General features: G+C 35.4%; 1 protein-coding gene across 6 annotated transcripts in view; it reads left to right on the plus strand.

Annotated features, from left to right (window-relative positions):
- Positions 1 to 22349, plus strand: part of CACNB4 (calcium voltage-gated channel auxiliary subunit beta 4) — a 321025-nt gene that overhangs the window by 246938 nt on the left and 51738 nt on the right. For all 6 annotated transcript variants that reach the window (XM_031960676.1, XM_031960677.1, XM_031960680.1 and 3 more), the window contains 2 exons: positions 15007 to 15126; positions 16862 to 16984. In XM_031960676.1, the coding sequence (XP_031816536.1) occupies positions 15007 to 15126; positions 16862 to 16984 (243 nt within the window). The remainder of the gene's footprint in view (positions 1 to 15006; positions 15127 to 16861; positions 16985 to 22349) is intronic.

Genomic DNA, 22349 nt, shown 5'->3' on the forward strand with positions numbered 1-22349 from the left:
GATTGCTTTGCTAACCTCCTTCCATTTCATGCCAGTGACTGCCCCAGTGCTAGGCTCCTTTCCCTAACAGCCCCCATGTGTGTACAGAAATGCATGTCCACAATCAGGAGACTAATTAGTTTGAGTGCTGAAATGGGGATGTTTAGAAAGACTGCTGCTAGATGTACTTACTTTCTTTTTTAGTAAAGTAAATAAAACTATTACCATAAAACCTTAACTAATTTGGAATTGATTTTGATTTGAAAGGAGATTTCACTAAAACTCACTAAAGTTTACCTTAGTTCTATTTGTATGCATGTGTAAAATGCTAATTGAGTGAAAAGTATGAATGAGATTATACAAGGTATTTTTGAACCAATTTCAGAGAAAAAGCTGCTTTAAATACTTCCAAAACAATCAATTATATACAAACTTTTAGTCTGCTAATTATAAATTATTCTTGTCCAATAAAGCAGGATCCCAAAACATTATTAACTTGCCAATGCATTCTACCCTAATTTAAGTATATATGTGCACTTGAAAAGAATAAAATTGCATTTTCTTTTTATTCTATAATTCATTTTTATTAATATTGGATATCCTTACTCTCTGCCACTAAATATACATAGCCCAAATAAATGGGACTTTATTACAATGTAAACACCAGGAAAATATACTAAAATATATTATTTTGATTAAGGACATTAACCTTTTTATGAGCTTTTTGCAACAAATTCTTCAGTTAGTTAAAGATGTAGAATCTTTTCACTTATAGGAAAAGTGCTCTCTGCCTTGTAACTGTAAGAGTGAGCATGTTATTTAGGCTTGTTAATAGTTCCTAGCTGTAAAATTAGCAAGCCTGATTATATGTCTCTTCTTTCTTACCACCCTAATTCAACTTCAGTTCAACTAAATAAACATGTATTAAGTATTTACTACATATGGTTTTTACTTTCAAGAAATCTATGATATGCTATAGATATGATATGACAAATTTACATATAGTTTTAAAAGCCTCCTAAATTGTCTTCCTATCTGTACTCATCTTCTCTAGTCTTATATCACTCCATGAATAATGATTCTGAGTTTCATTTTGATCATATCATTCCTGCTCAAAACCTTTTTGTGACTCTCTATTGTTACTAATAAAGTCTAAACTCTTTACTCCCAAATTTCGTGTACTACCTGATCTGATTCCAAACTACCTTTCTCAACCATGTCACAACCATTCCAAACACCAAGAACTACTTTCTCTCCCCTTTTCTTGTTCTGCCTTCTTCCATCTTTATAGTTTTGTTCCTAACTTCCTGAATATTTGAAGTGCAATTTTTTTGTTGTTGTTGAGGCAATTGGGGTTAAATGACTTGCCCAAGAAAGTATTAAGTATCTGAGACTAGATTTGAACTCAGGTCCTCCTGACTTCAGGACTGGTGCTGAAATGTATTTTTTTTATTGCTCAGTATTAACTAGTTAAAATCCTTTTTGCAAGACTACCTGTGGTACCGTTTAGTTTGTGAAGACTTCCTTGATCTTCTGCTCGCCCCTTCTCCCTTCTTGCACAGAACACAGTCCTTCCTGCTTCAAACTTCTCATAATAGTCCAGACTTCACTTTTTATATTCCTTATATCCTGCCTTGTGTTTGCATACCTTTTAAATTATCCTTTTACATCAATTGTAAAATAGTTGAGAGCAGGAAATGTATCATTTTATTTTTAAAAATTTCTAATGTATTACTTTGCACATAGTAGTGTCTCAGGATATATTTAGTCACCAGATAAACATCACCAGGAAACTCATTATCTCAGAGGTTAATTCAGTTTTACCACTCCATACCTCATCATTACACTCAGTTGCTTCTGACTCTTGATTGGAAGGATGGAAAGCAGAGCAAAAAACTCCTCTTATTATAGACTTTCTTTTTAGATGGCCCCAAATCCCAACCAAATCTTCATTTGCTACTTTAGACTTCTACCATCTTCTTCAACATGGCTCTCTGAGTTCCCTCTGATACAACTCCCAACTTTTAAGCTTTCTTTTATGTATTATCTATCCTCATTAGATTATAAACTGCTTAAGGATAGGAACTGTCTTTATTTGTATCCCAAGTCCTTAGCACAATTCCTGACACATAGTAGATGCTTAATAATATCTTTCATATCACATCAATAAATGTAAGGTTGTGTGATCACCGCATTAGCAGCCTGAATACCTTAGAATCAGCCATAGTCAGGATAAGCAAAAGTCCTTGGTCTTTATTCTTGATCTTTAGAGGTAGGAGTGAATTGGATGGAAGCAGAATCTCTGTGACCTTCCTTCTTTGTCTCCCGCCCAGAAGTGATGCTGACTAGTCTTACTCCACCCCCTAGTCCCTCCTACAATTCTCTACACCAATTATCGAGCCAGCACAGGATAGTGGGAAGGGCCATTTTCCAAGCATATGCTAATAGAATATTGTTCAATCAGTAGTTAGCCTTAAGTGCTCATTTGTCTGACCTCAGTGCATGAACTCAAGAGTTTCAGCCCTTTACAAGGTTGAATTGAAGTAGTTAATAAGAAGTATAGTTAACACAAAAAATATACAAATAAAGTGCTATATAAAGTTGGGGGTCCAGTGGGGAAATAAATTCTGGCTTGATGAATCAGGAAAAAATCTAATGTATGACCTAGAATTGGGCCCAGGTCTTAAAAGATGGGTAAAATTTCAGAAGGTGGCCATTGAAAGAGCAGTAAGAGCTCGGCAGACAAAAGAAATATCAAGAGCTGAAGGCAAGTGGTCCTATTTAGTTGGAACATACATTGAGTAATATGAATTAAACGTAATAATAATAGCAATTAAGTTGTATAGTACTTAATGTGTGCCAGAAACTGTGCTAAACACTTTACAATTAATAGCTAATTCGAGCCTTATATAACAATCCTAAAAGATAGGTACTATTGTTATCCCCATTTTACAGACAAGGAAACTGATGCAAACGGTGATTAAGTGGTTAAGAGTTGCCCAGGATCAAACAGCTAGTAAGTGTGTTAGAGGCAATATTTGAACTCAAGTCTTCTGATTTCATTGCTCTATATGTGCTTCCTAGCTGCCCCTCACAAAAAGAGTCAGAGAGATTTATTGGTAAGAAAGAGTCCAGGTAAGAAAGAAGTAATGTGGTACTCATCAGACTGTGGAGGAGGAAATGAAGACAAGAGATAGAAATAGAAATAAGAGGAAATGGTAGGTGATTAGATGTAGGAGGCAAGGGAAAAGAAATGTTATAGGATTAGATTCAGATCTAGAAGAGACCTTAGTCTAAAGAATGGTGTTAAGAGTAAGAAATGTCATCCACCCCTTACAGTAAAGTCAGGCAAAATTATATTAGAGGAAAAGATGACAATTTTAACTTGGACATATTAAGTTTGTTGAGTAAATTAAGCTAACAGGAGTAGTGTGGGATTATGTGAACAGTGAGACCATTATATTTGACAGCTGTATCTACATAATTTCTAGAGCTTGATAGGGTTTGGAATGAAGTTGAACTTTCTCTGCCCTACTTCCTAGTACAGAGGAAGACTTTTATCAGCCCCTATGGAGTAGGAAGTTGCTGCAGAGGAGTTAAACAGGGAAAACCTTGCCTGTAGGTAGAACAATTTAAGAAGTCTTAAAAAAGTCTCCTTGTTCAGAAAGCTCTCCTCACTCCAGCTTTGCCAAGCTGCCAGAAATTTCCACATAATTTATTCCTTTTTTGATTGTCATTGAAAATCACTTTTAAAATGTAGCTTTTGCTTGAAGAAGAAAACACAGTATATCATTATTAGTCATTAATTCCTTAGCTGTCATTAATTGAATTTGCTAGCCAGTTGTTCAGGCAGCTAGGAGGTATAGTGGATAAAGTGCTTCACCCAGAATCAGAAAGTCTCATTTCTCAGAGTTCATATTTGGCCTCAGGCACTTACTAGCTGTGTGACCTTAGGCAAGTCATTTAACTCAGCCTCAGTTTCCTCATCTGTAAAATGAGCTAGAGAAGGCAGTGGCAAACCACTCCAATGTCTTTACCAAAAAAACTCCAGATCAGGACACAAAAAGTCAGATGTGCCTGAAAACAACTGGACAATAGCAAAAAAAAAGAAAGAAAGAAAGAAAAAAGAAAAAGAAAGCCAGTTACTAAAAAGAGCTTTGATGAAGAGGTACAAAGAAAAGTTGTGTTTCGATGAGGAAGCTGGAATCAGGAAAGATCTCATTCATTAGCTACTGCTTACTGGAAGGACTCCCAAAGTGATTGTTGGGGTGTTAGTAGCCTCTGAGTGACTAATGGCATCTTTTGGGGAAAAGGATATTTAGGGAAAATACCCGAAATAAAGAGAGGAACACTGATAAGTTATCTGAAAGGAGTAGGAAAAGTTTTTTCTTCAAATTAAGTTCTGAGGTATGGAACCAATTGCCTTTGAACATCTCCAGGGGGGTCATTCTGATATCTTCCAATGTGCTTTTTTTTTGGTGGTGAAGGGGGCACTCTACCTCCCAGTGTGCCTTTCTGGGAAATGGAAGGGGACATTGGATCTCCCTATCTTGCCCAGCCTAGAAGTCCAATCACTGTTCATGGACCTGATCCCAATATTGATCATAGAAGCCTTAACCTTCTCCATTTTCTGATCTGAGTTGATTCACCCATTCTTAGGTAGCTGGTAGCTATCAGTAGCTCATCATATTAGATTTAGTGTAAAAATCCATTTGGCTTTAGCCCTACTGTAGCTCCCAAATTTAAGAGATTAACCAGCTCTTCTTCTTCCAAAAGCAGGGATTATAAACTAGTGCTACAAAATTTTATTTTGGCACCAAAGAGCAACATCAAATTCATTAGGTTCTATGCAGAGTTTTGGAGAACATTCTTTTATCACCTAGTACACCTCTTAATTTAATTTAATACACCTTTTAAACTGCTAAATTAATCTCAAAGTCATAGGTTTCTCACCTCTCTTATCTGTGTCTTGAGTATACTTTTAAAATATTGATATACTAATAATAAAGTCCATTATATCATGTTTTATAGTTTTAAAATCACTTTATATGCATTAAATTATTTGAATCTTGTGAGTTAGGAAAGGCGGCTCTGATTATATTTAGTTTCAAACAAGGAAATGGAAGCTCAGAAGTGACCCACTTAAAATCATGCAAATGGTAAAGGCAGAATCAGGATTATAACCCAGATCTTGTCAAATGAAGGTAGGTAAAAGGAACTGAGTAAGCACATTCAGCTCAGAGAGGAGATAATTCAGGGCAATTCAATAGCCATCTTTAAGTATCTGAAGGTCTGTTTTGTGGGGAAGGGATTGAACAACTGTTCTCTTTGGTCTCAGAGGGCAAAACCTGGAATTTTGGAAGTTGTAAGAAAACAAAGTTAGTCTTGGGGTAAGAAGGGAAAACCTCCAACAGTATGATAATTTGAGCTCTACAAAAGTAGAGCAGGATGTTTTGAGAAGTAGATACTCCCTGTTTGTAGGTCTACAGGCAGAGCCTGCATGGCCACTTTCTGGAGACACTTAGTGAGGATTACTTTTGTGTATGGGACCAAAGAGTTCTCGAATTGCCTTTTAGTTCTCCAATTCTCCAATTCTATGTTATGAGTCCTAGTCCAATATTGTTGGTTGGGTTTTTTTTTTTTTCATTTATACCATAATGCCAATACATTTTTTGTTTTGTTTTTCTTTTTAATTTTTATTTGGGGGAATACAGAAAAAGATATCTGATGACAGGACTGTTAAGCCAGTATATCAGTGCTCTATTGGTGGAGCTATAACCTAGTTTAGATATTTGAAAAATAATTTGGAACTCTGCCTCAAACTCAAAAACAAACAAGCAAACAAATAAAAGAAAGGGAAAACACTACTATCCTTTTACCCCAAAGATATCAAAGAAAGAAGAAAAGGATTTGAGAGAGAGAGAGAGACATATAAATACATAGATTTGAGATAGTTTGGATAGATTGGTGAGTATGCTAATGAATATTTAGATATATGTGTATATATATGTGAAATATGTACATATATACTCATATATGTCTTGCATTCCCTCTATACAGATTATTTCATATATAACATCCAATACTTTTAAGCTAGTTTTTTTCCTTTGTTAACATTTAATCATTCCTAATGCTGAGATTTCTTTTTGATAAGAGAGGAATAGGTGGTGTGTTGTGCTGTGGAGTGTGTGTTTGTGTGTGTGCACATGTGCTTTCCACAGGAAAGTGGAATCTGTGTTAGCCTTCAAAAGTCTAAAATGTAAATCCTAAAAAACAAAAAACAAAAAAAAACAAAAAAAACTTGAAAAATAGTCATGAAAAGCTGCCAAGATCAGTAACTTGTGAGCTGAGGAATAATTTTTGGTGTTTTATGATTCTTGATGAATGGAACATTTATGTCTCAGCCTCAAATGAAGCACCAGGAAACAACAGAAACAAAAAAGCTAATTTCCTGCCTATTTTTCCTCAGGTAAGGAAAAAGAAGCTTTCTAGCTTTCAGTCTGATCCTTAACAGCCTGAAGCAAATGACTTTAACAAACCTATAACAAAGAGGCAATTTAATATGGAAGGAAATTGAAGGAAAAACTGTGAAGTAGGGATTAAAAAAAAAAAAAAAAAGAGGCAGTGGAAGATAGTGAATAGTGCTCTCACAGTCAGATCCTGGGTTCGAATTCTGACCTCTACCACCAACTAGCTTTGGGAATATGGGTAAATCAAAACCTCTCTGAGTTCTCTGACATGGGAAGGAAAGCATTTAGTTAGTTTCTGCATATGCCAGGTACTATGCTGTTTTAAAAACACTATCTCATTTGATAATTTTTACCAATCAGCCCTGCAAGGTAAGTAGTGTTATACCTTCTGAATCCAATTCTCCCTGTGCAACAAGAGAACTGTTCGGTTCTGCACACATAAATTGTATCTAGGATATACTGCGACATATTTAACATATATAGGACTGCTTGCCATCTAGGGGAGGGAGTGGAGGGAGAGAGGGGAAAAATCAGAACAGAAGTCAGTGCAAGGGATAATGTAAAAAATTACCCTGGCATGGGTTCTGTCAATAAAAAGTTATAAAAAAAAAAAAAAAAAAAGGTAAGTTGTGTTGTTATTTCTATCAAATAGTTGAGGAAAGAAAGGCAAACAGAGATTAAGTGATTTGATCAGGATCACAGAATCAGTAAGAATACAAGTCCAAGATTTTAAAATGTAGCACTCAATCCACTGAACCACCTAGCTGCCTAAATGTCTAAGATACTATGTTATATAGGAGTTGTTTATATGTATCAATAGAGTTTCCATTAAAGATTTGGATGTTATAGATCCAAAATAAAACCAAACAGACAAAAACAAAACAGACAGAACTACCGAACTAAGACACTAAGAACTGTTTGTGTCTCTAACATGTAACAATGGAATAATAACAAATTACAATCAGGAAATTATAACAAAATAGTATTTGTATATTAGTTGCAATTCTTTTGGAAGACTGAAAAAATGGAATGAGAAACATACCAGGAATTGCATTGCATTTAAGCAGGTATAGAAGAATCAGATGAAAATAAAAGGTACATTAGGAAGTTTACTCATACACCAAGGTTTTTGGCCAATACTAATCTCAGTGGAGCTCATAGAGAGCTCAATGGAGTAACCTTCTATCCATTAACCCCATCTGGGGTTTTCTAAGCAAAAATACTGGAGTGGTTTGCCATTTCCTTCTCTAGATCATTTTACAGATGAGAAAAGAGGCAAACAGGATTAAGTGACTTGCCTAGAATCACACAGCTAGTAAGTGCTTGAGGCTGGTTTTGAACTCGCATCTTTGTGACTTGAGATCCAGTGTTCCATCTGCTAGATGATATCTCTGAGAGATAAAGCATGTCATCATTACTGAGTTTAAAATCACAAGCTATAAGCAAGTTCAATACAATCCATTTAGCTTTATGGAAATTAAAAATTGACTCCTCTCTCTCCCCACAGCATGTAAGAAAAGATACAGAATAGAATTTTCTATAACTTTCTTAGACTTGTGTTAAGGTGATTCATGAAAAGCATGAATCATAAGTGTATTTTTGATATTAGAGCCTACCCCCTCAATACTTTAAGCCATATTCTTACAGAAATGTCTTTTGTTTTTTGGGGTATTTGTGAAACTCCATTAAAGTAGTACTCTGATCTATTACATAGCATGAAAATGATCTTTAGTTTTGTACGCACAATTTGGGAGGTCCTCCTGAGCTGGATAGGATTTAAATTTGGCCCAATGATGCAATAACTATATGCCTTCTCTTTAAAGTCCAATTTAGCTAACCCTGGTTAGTTCCATCACCAGATTCACCACTGGATAATAAATTTTTCAACCACAACAAATCCTGAAGACCATTTACTTAAGTGACTAAAGGGACAGAATAAGCATTAATGGTGAAAGCACTCAAAGCTACAAAATCATAGATCTCCAAAGCCTGGTACATTTTTTTAAGCTTATATTAGTTGACAATGACTTTATAAAAGGCATTACAATGTAATTGACAAAATACTAGACTAGGAATTAAAAGCTCTAGGTTTAAATTCCAGTGCTGACAATTACCATCTTGATCATTTTGGACTAAACACATTCTTTTTGAACTTCAGTTTCCCTGTTTGTAAAATGGAGATAATATTTTTGTTACCTAAGTTATAGGGTTGTTGTGAAGCATGTGTTCTTTAAATCTTAAGGCATTATGCAAACATGCATTTATTGTTATTTCTGTGTTCTATTGATTATAATGAAATAAAAATTATAGATAATGCAAAGGCCAGTGGTGAGGTACATGGTGTTGTAAGTGGGATCATGCATATAGAGTTGGAAGAGAAATTAGATATCATTGCCTCAAACCTTTTTATTTTATTTTATTTGAGATATATACATAATGTATCAGATACACATTATATATATATATGTATATATATACATATGTAGGTGTATGTATACATATATTATATACCACACATGTATATATAGAGATATATGTATATCTGGAGATGAATTTGAACCCAAATGCAGTACTATATCAGTCAGTAAAAATTTTTACAGAATATATGTTTAACTTTTATTGGATTACTTGCTTTCAAAGGGAGAAAGGAAGGGAGAAAAATTTGGAACACAAAGTTTTGCAAGGGTGAATGTTGAAAACTATCCTCACATGCATTTTGACAATAAAAAGCTATTATTAAAAATTATAAAAACATGCAAAATAATGCAACTGAGTTGCATCTGAAAGGAAAAGCTGGAATGTAAAGGGCAGAATTGCATTGGGAGAAGGGGGGCATCCAGTGCTACCAGGCATAGAATACATGGAATATTGTGAGTCATTTGTAATAATTTATTCTTCTTTTAATAGAAGATTAAAATACTAGAATTGAAAGGAATTTTAAAGGTTTATCTTGCTTTTTAGCTGTTTTACTTCTGGGGACTTGCTGTTTTCTTTTGAACTTTTTGAGTGATCAGCTGTTTTCATCCTACATGTAGAGCAGAAGTATTGTTTTGTGGCCAGCTGATTTTGATTATTTGAAAAGCCATCAATTTAGTATTAAATTTAGCTTCTTGTCCACACTACCATATAGTAATGAATAATATAAAATTTATATGCTGGTGTAGCACTAAGCAGTACTGAATAATGCTACACCACATAAAAAAATGAGTTTGCCCAGTTCTCATCTTATCTCGTTTTCTTCAGACTTCACTTTGCATTATGTTGCTTACTTTCCCTAACCAGTAATTATTTACTTACAAATTTATGAGATCTCTTCACCTACATGTTCTATTACACTCTCAAATCTTAACATCTAAACTAAATTCATTCTCTTTCCCCTAAAATTACTCTTCCTGCAGACTTCACTAATTCTCTCAGTCATTTCCTACTGAGTTCCTACCTTTGCCCCATCTCCTATATTTGTAATTGTAATATTATCTTTAATGTTAATTTTTCCTCTCTTCTTTCACTCCCATATCTAATCTTTCACCAAATCCCATTAATTCTGTTTCTGCAATGTCTCTTAAATCTGTTCCCTTCATTTTGATCCCCACTGCCACCATTTTCTTGGGGTCCCATTTACCCTATTTCCCATACTTGAAACATTGCATTATCTTTAATCTTCCAGTTTTTCTTCCTCCTTCACCCTTTTATTTTCTTGCCTTGGTGCTTTTGTTTACACCATTCCCTATGCCTAAAATGTTTCCTCTTTCTCTTATTTGTTTGCTGATTTTCTACCCTTTCTAGATTGTTTCATTTTTTGTAACAACTTTACCCCTCAGACCACTGGTAGAAACTAATTTGGAAAACAAGTTAGGCATCATATTAGGCACCACAAATACAAAGATACACAAAGGCAGTAACTATGGTTTAGATTGAATATAAAGTGTTAGACACATAGCAGGTCCTTCAGAATTATTTGTTGAATTGACTGGCCTCAAAGTTGCTCCACTAACTCCTTCATACTCTCAAAGGGGAGCAAAGCTCCATCAGTTTCACACTTTGATTACCATGTAGCTGTGACCTTACTTGTTTTGTTCTTCTTTAGAGGTGGTTCTTAGAAATAAGTATATCAACAAAAATCTTTGATTCTTCAAAGTTGGTGGAAGAATCCATAGCATAATTAAAATAATTTAAAAGATCTTATATCACTGTTCTTATTTTTTTAAGTTAATATTCTTTGAGTTATTTTTCTAGAGAAGGTTGCATGCCATAATTTGAGAAGTTGGAAGACAGTTTGGGAAATTAGCCAAATCTCAGTGTCAATAGCAGGTTGGGTGTTCTAGGCTTTTGACTCATTGATTTTGGGGGCAGCCCACTTTCTTTTAAACTGCAGACATTAGCCTTTATTGATGCATGCTCTCCAAAAAGAGGCAGCAGCCTCCCTTTCAACTTACTGCTGTATGATTGTTTTAAAATCCATAATATAGCCATATCTGACACTGCTAACAGTTTGAAACAGGTTTTCTGAATGCCTCATATTCTGATTAAAGCACACCATAGGTTTGAAAGAAGACTATGAACTCATAGGACATTCTTAAATACACTTGAAAATCCTTTTATTTTTCTTACCTTTCCATCTTAAATGGAATATACACGAGTATTCCTAAGTTTATGCAATAGGTGTGTTCTTGAAAAGTTTGCTAAAAAAAAAAAAAAGCACCATTTTAAAAATGTGAATTACGACCTTTAACCATATCTGTTTTGTGGATCAGATTTTTAAAATATGTGTGTGTGTGTGGGGGGGGGCATATACACACATATATTTGCTTTAAAACATTTGGTGAACAAGTTTAATTTGGTGAACATAATCTAAACATAGATTTTTTTTCATTTTTTTATTATAGCCTTTTATTTATAAGATATATGCATGGGTAATTTTTCAGCATTGATAATTGCAAAACCTTTTGTTCCAACTTTTCCCCTCCTTCCTTCTCCCCTCTCCCCCAGGTGGCGGATTGACTAATACATGTTAAACATGTTGAAGTATAAATTAAATACAATATATGTATAAATAAACATAGATTCTTTAAAGAACATGTGAAAAAATATCAATCAGTAAATCAATAAATATTGTTATATGTCCAAGACTTTGTCCTGAGTCCTTTTCTCTATATATACCATTTCATTTGTTAATGTTATTAACTCCCATTGTTTCAATTACCATCTTTATACAAATGACTCACTTCTAAATGTCCATCCCTATCCATTCTCCTTAAATCATCCTTGACTCCTTACTTTCTCACACCCCATATACAATCACTTTGCCATGTCTTGTTTCTACTGTAACATTTCTTGTATATGAAGATTTCTCCATCCTGGTGCAGGGCCTTATTACCTCCCACCTAGCTTACTGATTGGTTTCCTTGTCAAAAGTCATTTTCCCCTTCAATCTATACTCCTCTCAGTTGTCAAATTGATTTCTTTGAGAGACAAATCTGACCAGATCAACTCCTATTCAGTCAATCCCAGGGTCTCCCTGTTGTCTCCAAAATAAGATATAAAATCCTTTGTTTGGATTTTAAAGCCTTTCATATTCTGGCCCCCTTCCACCTTTCCAGTCTCTTTACACCTCACTTTCTCCACATATTCTGTGTTCCAATGACATTGGTCTCCTCACTGATCCTCCTACACAAAACTCCATCTTCCAACTCAGCCTGTCCCCCCTGCCTGCAATGCTCACCGCTCTAGTCTACTTTCTCTCATTACTGGCTTCCTTCACTTCCCAGCTAAAATGTCACCTATTACAAGAAGTCTATCTATGTCCCACTTACTCTTAGTGCCTTCTGAGACCACCCATCCCAATCCCATATTTATCTTGTTTGTACAGAGTGGTTTTCATGTTGTCTCTCTAAACCTTAGCACAGGGTCTGGAATGTAGTACCCCTTGAGTAAAAGTAGCTGACTGATTGACTAAAATGTACCAGATACTGCTCAAGATGTGAAGAAAAGTGAAATTATCTGTCCTTGAACAATTTACTATCTAACTGGGGGAGAGATTTTACTACATGATGCACATGAATTGGAAAGCATTCCTATTATCATATGAATCTACCTTGACATAGGACATGTTTTCTATGCTTATATTTCACAGGTCTCCAGGATCCCTGATTTTGTCAGTTGATGCACCTCCTGCATTCATTATATTCTATAGGAAAAAAAAATCACCATCCAATAGACTACTTTCTAGTGATAAATCTCTCTGAATTTAGCTAGATGTGGATCAGTCAGCCAGTCAACAAACATTTATTACATGCCTAGGAATAGGTAAGAAGCCTCAGAGGTCTGCTAATTCAGCCATTGCATTTTATAGATGTGAAACTAAGACCCTGAGAGACTGGGATTTTCCTAGTATCAGATAATGGCAGAGTTAGGCAATAATTAGATTTGGAATCTTCTGACTCTGAATCTAGTGTTGTCAGAGCTTGTCATCTGCTAGCATAAGTTTTAAGAATCTAGGATCCCTGGGGCAGATAGTTGTTGCATTGGATAGAGCATCAGGCCTGTAGTCAGGAGAATCTGAATTCAAATCCAGCCTCAGAGACTTAACACTTCCTATCTGTGTGATCCTGGGCAAGTCACTTAACCTCAATTGCCTCAGCAAAAAATAAAATAAAATAAAATCTAGGGTCCCCCTTTCACTTTAATGAGGCATCAGAAAAATAACAATACCATAATATAAATAATACAAATTACCAGAAATAGTATAGCATAAGTGGATAGCACACTGGACACAATTGTAATCCGAAAGATCCAGGTTCAAATGCTGTCTCAGATATTACTAACTGTCTGACCCTAGGCAAATCATTTAAACTCTGTTATTTTCTCTTCTGTAAAATCAGGGAGTTGGACTTCATAACCTCTAGGATTCATTTCAGCTCTATATGATTCAATGATCAATTAATATACTACACCTTCAACATGGAATTAAGGTGTCAGATTCTGTCTAAGCAAATTAAAATACTTGGTGGTACTCATGAAAAGGAATAGCTAGGTGGTGAGTAAATAGAGTGCTGCACCTGGAAACAGAAAGACCTGAATTTGAATTCAGCCTCAAACACTTACTATCTGTGTGATCTTATACAAATCATTTAACTCTGTTTGCCTCAGTTTCCTCATCTGTAAAATGAGCTGAAGAAGGAACATCACTCCATTATCTTTGCCCCCCCCCAAAAAAAACCCAACAACCACAATTGGGGTCATGAAGAGTTGGTCATAACAGAAATGACTCCACAGCAATTCATGTGAAAAGTTTTATGGTAGTAGGTTCTAACTTTACCCAGAGGAAGAGTGAAAGCTGTCACCTGGCTTGCCATTACTTAAGCATCATTCCTGCCATTTTTTAAGACAGGCATTTAATTTTATAGATGCTAAACTGAGACCCTGAGAGACTGGGATTTTCCTAGTATCAGGTAATGGCAGAGTTAAGCAATAATTAGATTTGGGAGGCTGGATTGTTTCTTGAGGAAAATGATCTTTTTCTGCCTGTGAAGAGTATGAACACTGGGCATTTCCTACAGATATTTAGTGGAAAATTTCAAAGCTACTCAAAGAATTTCAATTTAGTAAATATATGTATATGTATATTTATGTCTAAAATACTATACCTGCATTTATATGCACACATATTATATCTACATATTTCATAACTTTCTATAAGTTTCAGCTTTGCCATTCTTTAAAATGAGGTGGTCATAAAACAGTTTTAGGAATAAGAAAGCTAGACTTTCAGATATCTCCTCCTCTCCCCACAAACACACTTGACTGTCTGGTATGTCATCTCTTCTTGTTTTGCAACCTCCAAAGTAGCAGCAGTTGCTTCTAGGCTTGCTAATTCAGCTCACTTAGGGTGTGATTTCACTCCTGCTCAGTGAAGTTGACCCCTTTCTGAGTATGACTCTGCATATTCTTGCTCCCAGTTCCAAACACGTTTGTCTGCTTTGCAATTGCCTTGTCAAAACTGGGCACAGGTTGAGTGACAAATTTTGTATGGAATAAAATGTTGAAATATAAACTAGCAAAGCCACAGAATTAATATATGTTAACTAGCTTTGTTCTGTTGTAAACTTTGACTAATATGTAATCATTAGCCTAAGTCCTTCCCTTAGAATTTGCCTCATAATAAGCTGAATCTCTTTTCCCGGCTAATTATTTCACATATACATACATATGAAAGAACGGGGGTGAGGTGCAAATTCCACAGATAAATGCTTGCTCAATGTAAAGACATCAGAAAATAAAGAAATGTTGAGATTCAAAATTGCATAATTTTCCCTTGCAGTATATTTCCTAGCATTTAGTCTAGTCAAAATATTTTCCCTTGCAACATTGCTACCTTTTAAAGTTTCCCAGATGCCTTGCTAAAGTCTACATTCTAAATTTATATCCACAATAAAATACATATTCTCTGCACTGGTTTTTATGCAAATGAAAAGAACATACCCTTGGATTCGCTTATGAATCTGAAAATTTAATATTCTTCTCATTGTCTTGTTTTGCTGAATGTTTTTCTTTGCAGGGTTCAGCGGATTCCTATACAAGTAGACCATCTGATTCAGATGTATCGTTGGAAGAGGATAGAGAAGCAATTCGTCAAGAAAGAGAACAACAAGCGGCTATTCAACTTGAAAGAGCAAAGGTGAATTTTTTTTCTCTTTTATTCAGACATGAGCTTGTGTTTAGTGGGGATCTGGCTATGAATGCCTTGTCCAAACCTTCCAAGTTTCTCATGGTGAACATTTTGTTGGCATTTAAATGAAGTATTTGATTATAGGCCTTTAGGATTACCCTTCCCCTCCACCCAGCAGAGATGAATAATACCCTTGGTAAGTAATCCTTCTTGAAGTAGCAACCCTTTTCCCCTTTATACACAACCCTATGTGCTCTCTTTATTTACTTATATTTTTTCCTTTTTATTTCTTTATTTGTTGTTATTATTATTATTATTTTGTTGTTGTTAAGGAAGTTGGGGTTAAGTGATCTGCCCAGGGTACCACAGCTAGGAAGTCTTAAGTGTCTGAGGTCTGATTTGAACTTAGGTCCTCCTGACTTAAGGGCTGGTGCTCTATCCACTGCACCATCTAGCTGACCCTCCTATGTGCTTTGTTTATGAAGTTATCAATCACTTGCAAACTGGTTACCCTCCTGTTTCAGCCAGGATCAAGCTTGTTCTTCCTGGTCTTCAAACACACTGAGAAATGAAAAGCTATTTTAGGGATAATTAGAAGCGGATTCCTTCCTTTACTCCTTCACTCTCCATTGGACTAAACATTGTGTGGCAGATTAGCTCTGTGAACCTCTTAGTTTCTCTATGTGACCCTCTTAGTTTCTCTATTTTCTTCTCTGAGTCTTTGATTTTACTTCCTTTTCCCATATCAGCTCATATATGTGAGAAACATGAATTTCTCACAGATATAAGACCTGAAACTGGTGTAGTCGTGAATAGGGGGGAAATACAGATGCAGGAAATATAAGAGTTGTAGAATATTGTTAAATGTCAGACCTTTCCATATCTCAGAAGGAAAGAGCTCCTGAGGCTTACTTCTATTTATAGTAGTAGCCAGGAGCTATTTACCTATAGGATTTCTCCTCATCTCCTAACTTTAGAAGTAAAATATCTGATGGAAAGGGCTTTGGGGGAGAATTAGGTAAATGTGGTAAGCACATCTATTTCATCAGCCAAAGAAATGTGAAGTTGTAGGTGGTTAACACCTACCTACCTGAGGGAGGAGATAGTGAGTGCATGCAATTCTTGTATGACAGGCTGATATCCAGCAGCATTGTCTCTTGGCAATCATAGGTGTTAGCATAATACCTTAGGTCCTATGAGGACCACTTTCTGTTTGTGCTATGGCTTTTGAAAGTTTCTTTCAAGATCTGATTTGTTTTAATTATGGCTGCCCAAATAAATGAAGGAGGTTGTACAAAATGGCTTGTTTATATGAAGGAATTCTGGAATAAAGATCTTGGAATAGCCAAGCTTTATAATTGGTCTTCTGAAATTAAAGTGGTCTTTGCATTGATCAAAGCTCCTTAGTCTTTCAGAGCTTATATTTCTTTTCTGGGGCAGAACCTGTCAATAACTTTATACAGATTCAAGAATCCTAGGGGGATTCTTTAGACTTTCACCATCCCTTGCTCTGATTCCTCAGTGTTTTTGAGATTTATTATATATTTCCTTTTTCATTTTCATTGTAAACTTTCCAGATTCCATGACTTTCCAGAATGAATGAGAATACAGAATGCTTTGGGGATTTCTTTCTGGGTGTTGATTTACACAGATATCCAGCCAGATCACAGAAGATAATTTAAATTTGAAAAGTTTCAACTTACAGTACTTCTCTCCCTCTCTTTTTTCACGTTTCTGTCCCAAGTCAAAACCTGTAGCATTTGCAGTGAAAACGAATGTGAGTTATTGTGGAGCTCTAGATGAAGATGTCCCTGTTCCAAGCACTGCCATCTCCTTTGATGCCAAGGACTTTCTGCACATTAAAGAGGTAAATATAAAACACCTTATTCTCTTTTCTACCCAAAGCCTGAACCTGAAAGTGAGATCTGAAACAGACTAATCTTAGAGAAAACCTGATTACTTCCAATATGGCAAATTATTGTTTTATGGGATAACTTAAGGCTAAATTAACCTTTATAAAATTTAGCATCATGAAATGATAACGATCTTATTATTAAAAAGTTTAACTGAATGTGCTGTTCTTTCTTAAAAGGCATGGGGGGAAAACAGATTATCATCTGATAATTTAGCAATCAGTGTGGTTGAATGGCACTTTACTGGGCTATAGAAATCAAACTCAACCAAATGTCAGTCCACTAGTAAATTAACTTCATGGTGAGCCCTCTCTCCTAAAGAAAATAAGTCGGCTGAAATTTTATTGTGGACTCCCTAGGATTTGGAATTTAGAACTCAGTCAATGAGTGCAATCAAAGGAAGGTACTAAAGTTGAGAAAGAGAAGAAAATACAGTCATCCCATCCATATTACAACTTTCCCCATCATGGTTTCAATATATCATGGTTTGGCATAAGAAGTTAAATGGAAATATTTTGGGGAGTTTTACAAAAGCATAGATGAAATAAAGACTGGCAGATGATATAGAACTGATGAACAAATATTTAACTCAAATTTTATTTTAAAAAGGTATTGTAAACACCCCAGTAAAGATAATGAAAAATTCAGACTTTTTCTCTGACACAAAGGGAGAGACAAAAAATTTTACAAAGATTTTCCAGATGGCAGGGGCACTGCCCTAACAATGTAGAAAGAATAACTGTCTGAGAAACAGAGAGTGAAATAAAACTGGGTAATAAAAATATTTTTTATAATCTTAAGGCATACTATAAAAGTTTGGAGAAAGGAGGTCAAGGAGACAAAATGCATGCAGAATTGTTTCTGGGAAGGAGAAATGTAAGATAAAACAATATTGTCAAGTGTGCCACAGTAAAACAAAATTTAAATGTATTGACCTGCTTTCATTTATCAAAGTCAAAAGATGTTTTTTCCCTCATTTATCTTTTTTTAAATATGAAAGTTTTCATGTCATGACCTAAGAGAACATTTATGGATTCCAATACTTTCCCATCCCCTTTGTATGATCACCTGTCAGTTTACTTTTTGTGAACTATTGGAATTTTCCAACAGTTTTATTAATATATCTTGATAATTCATGTTTTAAAATTATGGATTGTACTGGAGCCAGCTCATACTGGCTGACAAGAGCCGATTGTTAAATTTTCAGTGTGAACATTTACCCTTCAGAAATTGGTAAATCCTATATATAAGGACTTGATTGATCATTTTGCTGGTTGTCTAGATTTTAGAAATTGATTAAAAATGCAGTTTGAAGTATATGTGTTCATTATTCTTTTCTGAAGAAATGGTTGTTAAATATATACTATTATATTCCAGATCAGAATATTAGTAGTATCTGTAATGTATGTGAGAACAGTGTAATGTCATGGATTATGAACCTACCTTAGAGTCAAAAAGACCTGGATTCAAATTCCATGTTTGACACATACTGGATATGTGACCCTGGTCAAATTGTATAATGGTCCAAAAAAAAAAAAAAAACCCTAAGTTATTTCAAGATTGTATGTATGTGTAAAGTCAGAGAAACTGAGGCAAGATAGAGATTAGAGAGTTTTTAATAATTTATTTGAAAGGGAGAGATTGTGCTGGGGGCATGCTGTCCCCAGGGTTGATGTCCAAATCATCCAGCAATTAATATGTGCTTCCCCATGAAGTATATATACACACATGGCTCCAAGCTACCAGAGGACAGGGCAGGGGCAGAATCAGAGCACTGAGAGTGGGAACGGACTATCAATCTGGTTCTGACAGGGTATGGGGAGGCACCGGACATTCTGATGAGATGGGATCAATAAGAACAATGACAGGATAGGGGGTAGTACCATAAATTCTAACAAACTGGGAGTTAAGGAGGTGTCCAACTTAGAGCCAGGAAATCTGGACTCCCCCTTATCTTGAGTTTACACATTGACAATTTATAAGCTTAGAGTAAGTAGCCCTGAATTATATCAGTCTTTTTTTTTAATTTATTATAGCTTTTTTATTTACAAGATATATGCATGGATAATTTTTCAGCTTTGATCCTTGCAAAACCTTCTATTCCAACTTTTCCCCTTCTTACCCCTACCCTCTCCCTTAGATAGCAGGTAGTCCCATACATGTTAAATATGTTAAAGTATATGTTAAACACAATATATGCATACATATCCATATAGTTATTTTGCTGCACAAGAAAAACCAGACTTAGAAATAAGTAAAAATAACCTGAGAAGGAAATAAAAAATGCAAGCGGACAAAAACAGAGGGATTGGAAATGCTATGTTGCGGTTCACACTCATTTCTCATGTTCTTTCATTGGGTGTAGCTGGTCCTCTTCATTATTGAACAAATGGAACTGATTTGGTTCATCTCATTGTTGAAGAGAGCCATGTCCATCAGAATTGTATATCTGAATTGTATATCAGTTTTAATGAACCGGAGGGGAGTGTTGCAACTAAGGGGATTGAGGCAGAACAATTAAGGAAACTGAAGCAGAACCAATTAGGGAAATTGAGTCAGGACAATTAGGGAAACTGAGCCAGGACAATAAAAGGGAATTGTGGCACAACATATGTAAGTGATACCAAATCATCAAAACTGTGACAACAGGATAGTATCTTATGCTATTTAGGCAAACGGCTAAGTATCTTCAGATATATCTGCATTTAGACTTAGGAAGTATGATGTAGAGGAAAGAACACTGGGGGTCAAAAAGACCTAGATTTCAGACCTAGCTCTGACTCTTAAAAATATAATAATTCTCAGTAAGTCACTTAACTTTTCTAAGCTTCTGCATCCTCATCTGTAAAATGGGGATAAATAATACCTGCACTGCTTGCCCTGTATAGCTATTTTGAGTGCTCTATAAACCCTTAAATGCTATGTGTTTGCAAGTTGTGGTTGTTATTATTGTTATCATTTTGCAGCCTGCATGATCATCAGGAATGAAAAGAAAATCCCCGGTGACTTTCCCAGTTGCTTTCTCAGTTAATTTCATAGAACATACCCATATGGGAGTTGCACTTCTCTTTGGTTAATGATACTTAACCACAGTTGTAGGCTGATTGTTACTGTAAATACAGATATGGATTGTGAAGTGGGTTATAATTGTGTACTTTTACAAACAATGTGTTATTGCCTTTTTACAACCCTTGAGATAGATCTTTGCAATTAAAGCCATGTCAGTGGTTCAGTAACAATTTCCCAAACCACAAGATTTATGCCAGGTCGGTTTTTCTCAGATGGCTCTGTCTCTGTCAGTATCCTTTTGGTTCTCAACTTCTTCTTGCTCCAGCTCACCCCAAATACTCTGTACTTTTTTCCCCTCTTGAGGTCCCCCTTTCTTACTTTTTCAATCTTGTCATACTTTGCTTCCCTTCACATTCACAGTGACATTGGTCTTCTTGCTGCTCCTCACTCATGATACCCCATTTCTCAATTGAACATTTTCACTGGCTATCTTTTCATGACTAGAAAATGGTTTCCCTTCATCTCTGCCTCATGGCTTTCTGGACAAAGTTCCACTTTCTGCAAGAAACTTTCCCTAATTCTCCTTAATCTCATTGCTTTCTCTTTGAGACTATCCTGTGTATGTTGCATATATCTTGTTTGCATGTTATGTCCCCTCTTATAATTTAGGAGATTCTTGAGAATAGGAACTGTTTGCCTTTCTTTGTTTCTCTATTGCTTAAGCACAGAGCCTGACACATAATAGACTGGTCTTAACAACATAATGACCTCTACTTGCCTTGGGAGATTTCAAACCATTTTAGAATAAAGTTAGTAAATCCAATCAAAAGTAATGATTTTGATCAATTTTTTAATCCCCTGAGTGAAAGTGTTGGGGAGAATCCTCAGCTGTAGAGAGCTAGGAGCTCTGGAGAAGTATACTTGAAACAAGGTGTTAACTCAGTGGAATTGATGAGATGATGGTTCTCTAGTTCACATATATACTCAGTACTTAGTATGGTGATGTAATGGTTCTCTAGTTCACACATATTCAGTATGCTGTAATGATGTAATTGTACTAAGGTATATAAGGGCTGAGAAGGACTGGAAATGATTCATTCCATTTTTGACCAGCTTTGTGGTGGCTGTCCTGCCTCCTTCACTCCTCCACTAAGACCAAGGATTCAGGCTGATTTTGCGGTCCTTCAGAACACTAGCCCAAACATTGCACTCAGCCACTGTCTTTACTTTTTTGCAAAAATATCATGTTTTATATCTTTTATACAAATCTAGTTTCCTTATATAATTAAAAAAATATTTATGTATTTATTTAATTTTGTGGTTGGAGATAGGGACTATAGAAGATTGAGGGTGATGGAAGTTCTATAAACACACTTAAGTAAGTAATCCAAATTCTGAAAGGAGAATAATAGCGAAGTGATGAGCTGAAATGCACTACAATAAGTATAGAACAAAATAGATATTCAATAAATATAGAATAATAAAACCAATAAGTATTCAAATATCCTATGAATATACCTAAAGGAAAATAGCAAGTCTGCCTGACATAACACAGCCCATAATGCTCATGTTATTATTACTTGTCTCTAATATCATCATTAAAAGCAAGTACTATTGTATCTTTAAGAAATGCTTGTATTTCTATAAATCCACATTCAAATTTGTACTTTGCCTTACACTTTTTCTCTAGAAGTGCTTAATTTGTCTATATCACTAGAATTATACCTAACTTTTCCATCTTTAAATTTAAAAAAAATACCAAAACTTTGTATCTTCTCTTCCCCCATTAGAATTTGGCTCCTGAATAAGCTGGAGCACAGTATATCTCCAATTCAGAAAATATTATCTTAATAATGCTTTGTAGAGTAACTGAGGGATATTTCTGATGAGTAGAGACCTTTAGTCAATAACATGTTCCAACATTAACTAAATAATAAAAGTAGTCTTACCTTGCACCATCTCCTTTTTTTTTTTTTTTTTTTTTTTTTTTTTTTTTTTTTTGGAATGGGGAAAAAAATTGTATTGAGAGCCAGGCACTATACTAATTAATGGGGATACAAATGGAAAAGTGAGAGTCCCTGCTCTCAAGGACCTCTACCTGAAGAAGACAACACATAAAGAAGGATAAAACTTCAGAACAGATGAACACACCTGAGGGTCCTTGGTTTGTACCACCAGGGCAGAGAAGCAATCCCCAAGAGACAGTAGGGCAGTAGATCAGAAGGAGCTAGAAAAGTCCATCCTATAGTAGGCCTAATGGTCATTAAGCAACAGGGTCTTTGGTTTCTTTCCTGAAGAAATTGGAAAGGG

This window comes from Sarcophilus harrisii, chromosome 3, assembly GCF_902635505.1.
Source record: "Sarcophilus harrisii chromosome 3, mSarHar1.11, whole genome shotgun sequence".
NCBI lineage: Eukaryota > Metazoa > Chordata > Mammalia > Dasyuromorphia > Dasyuridae > Sarcophilus > Sarcophilus harrisii.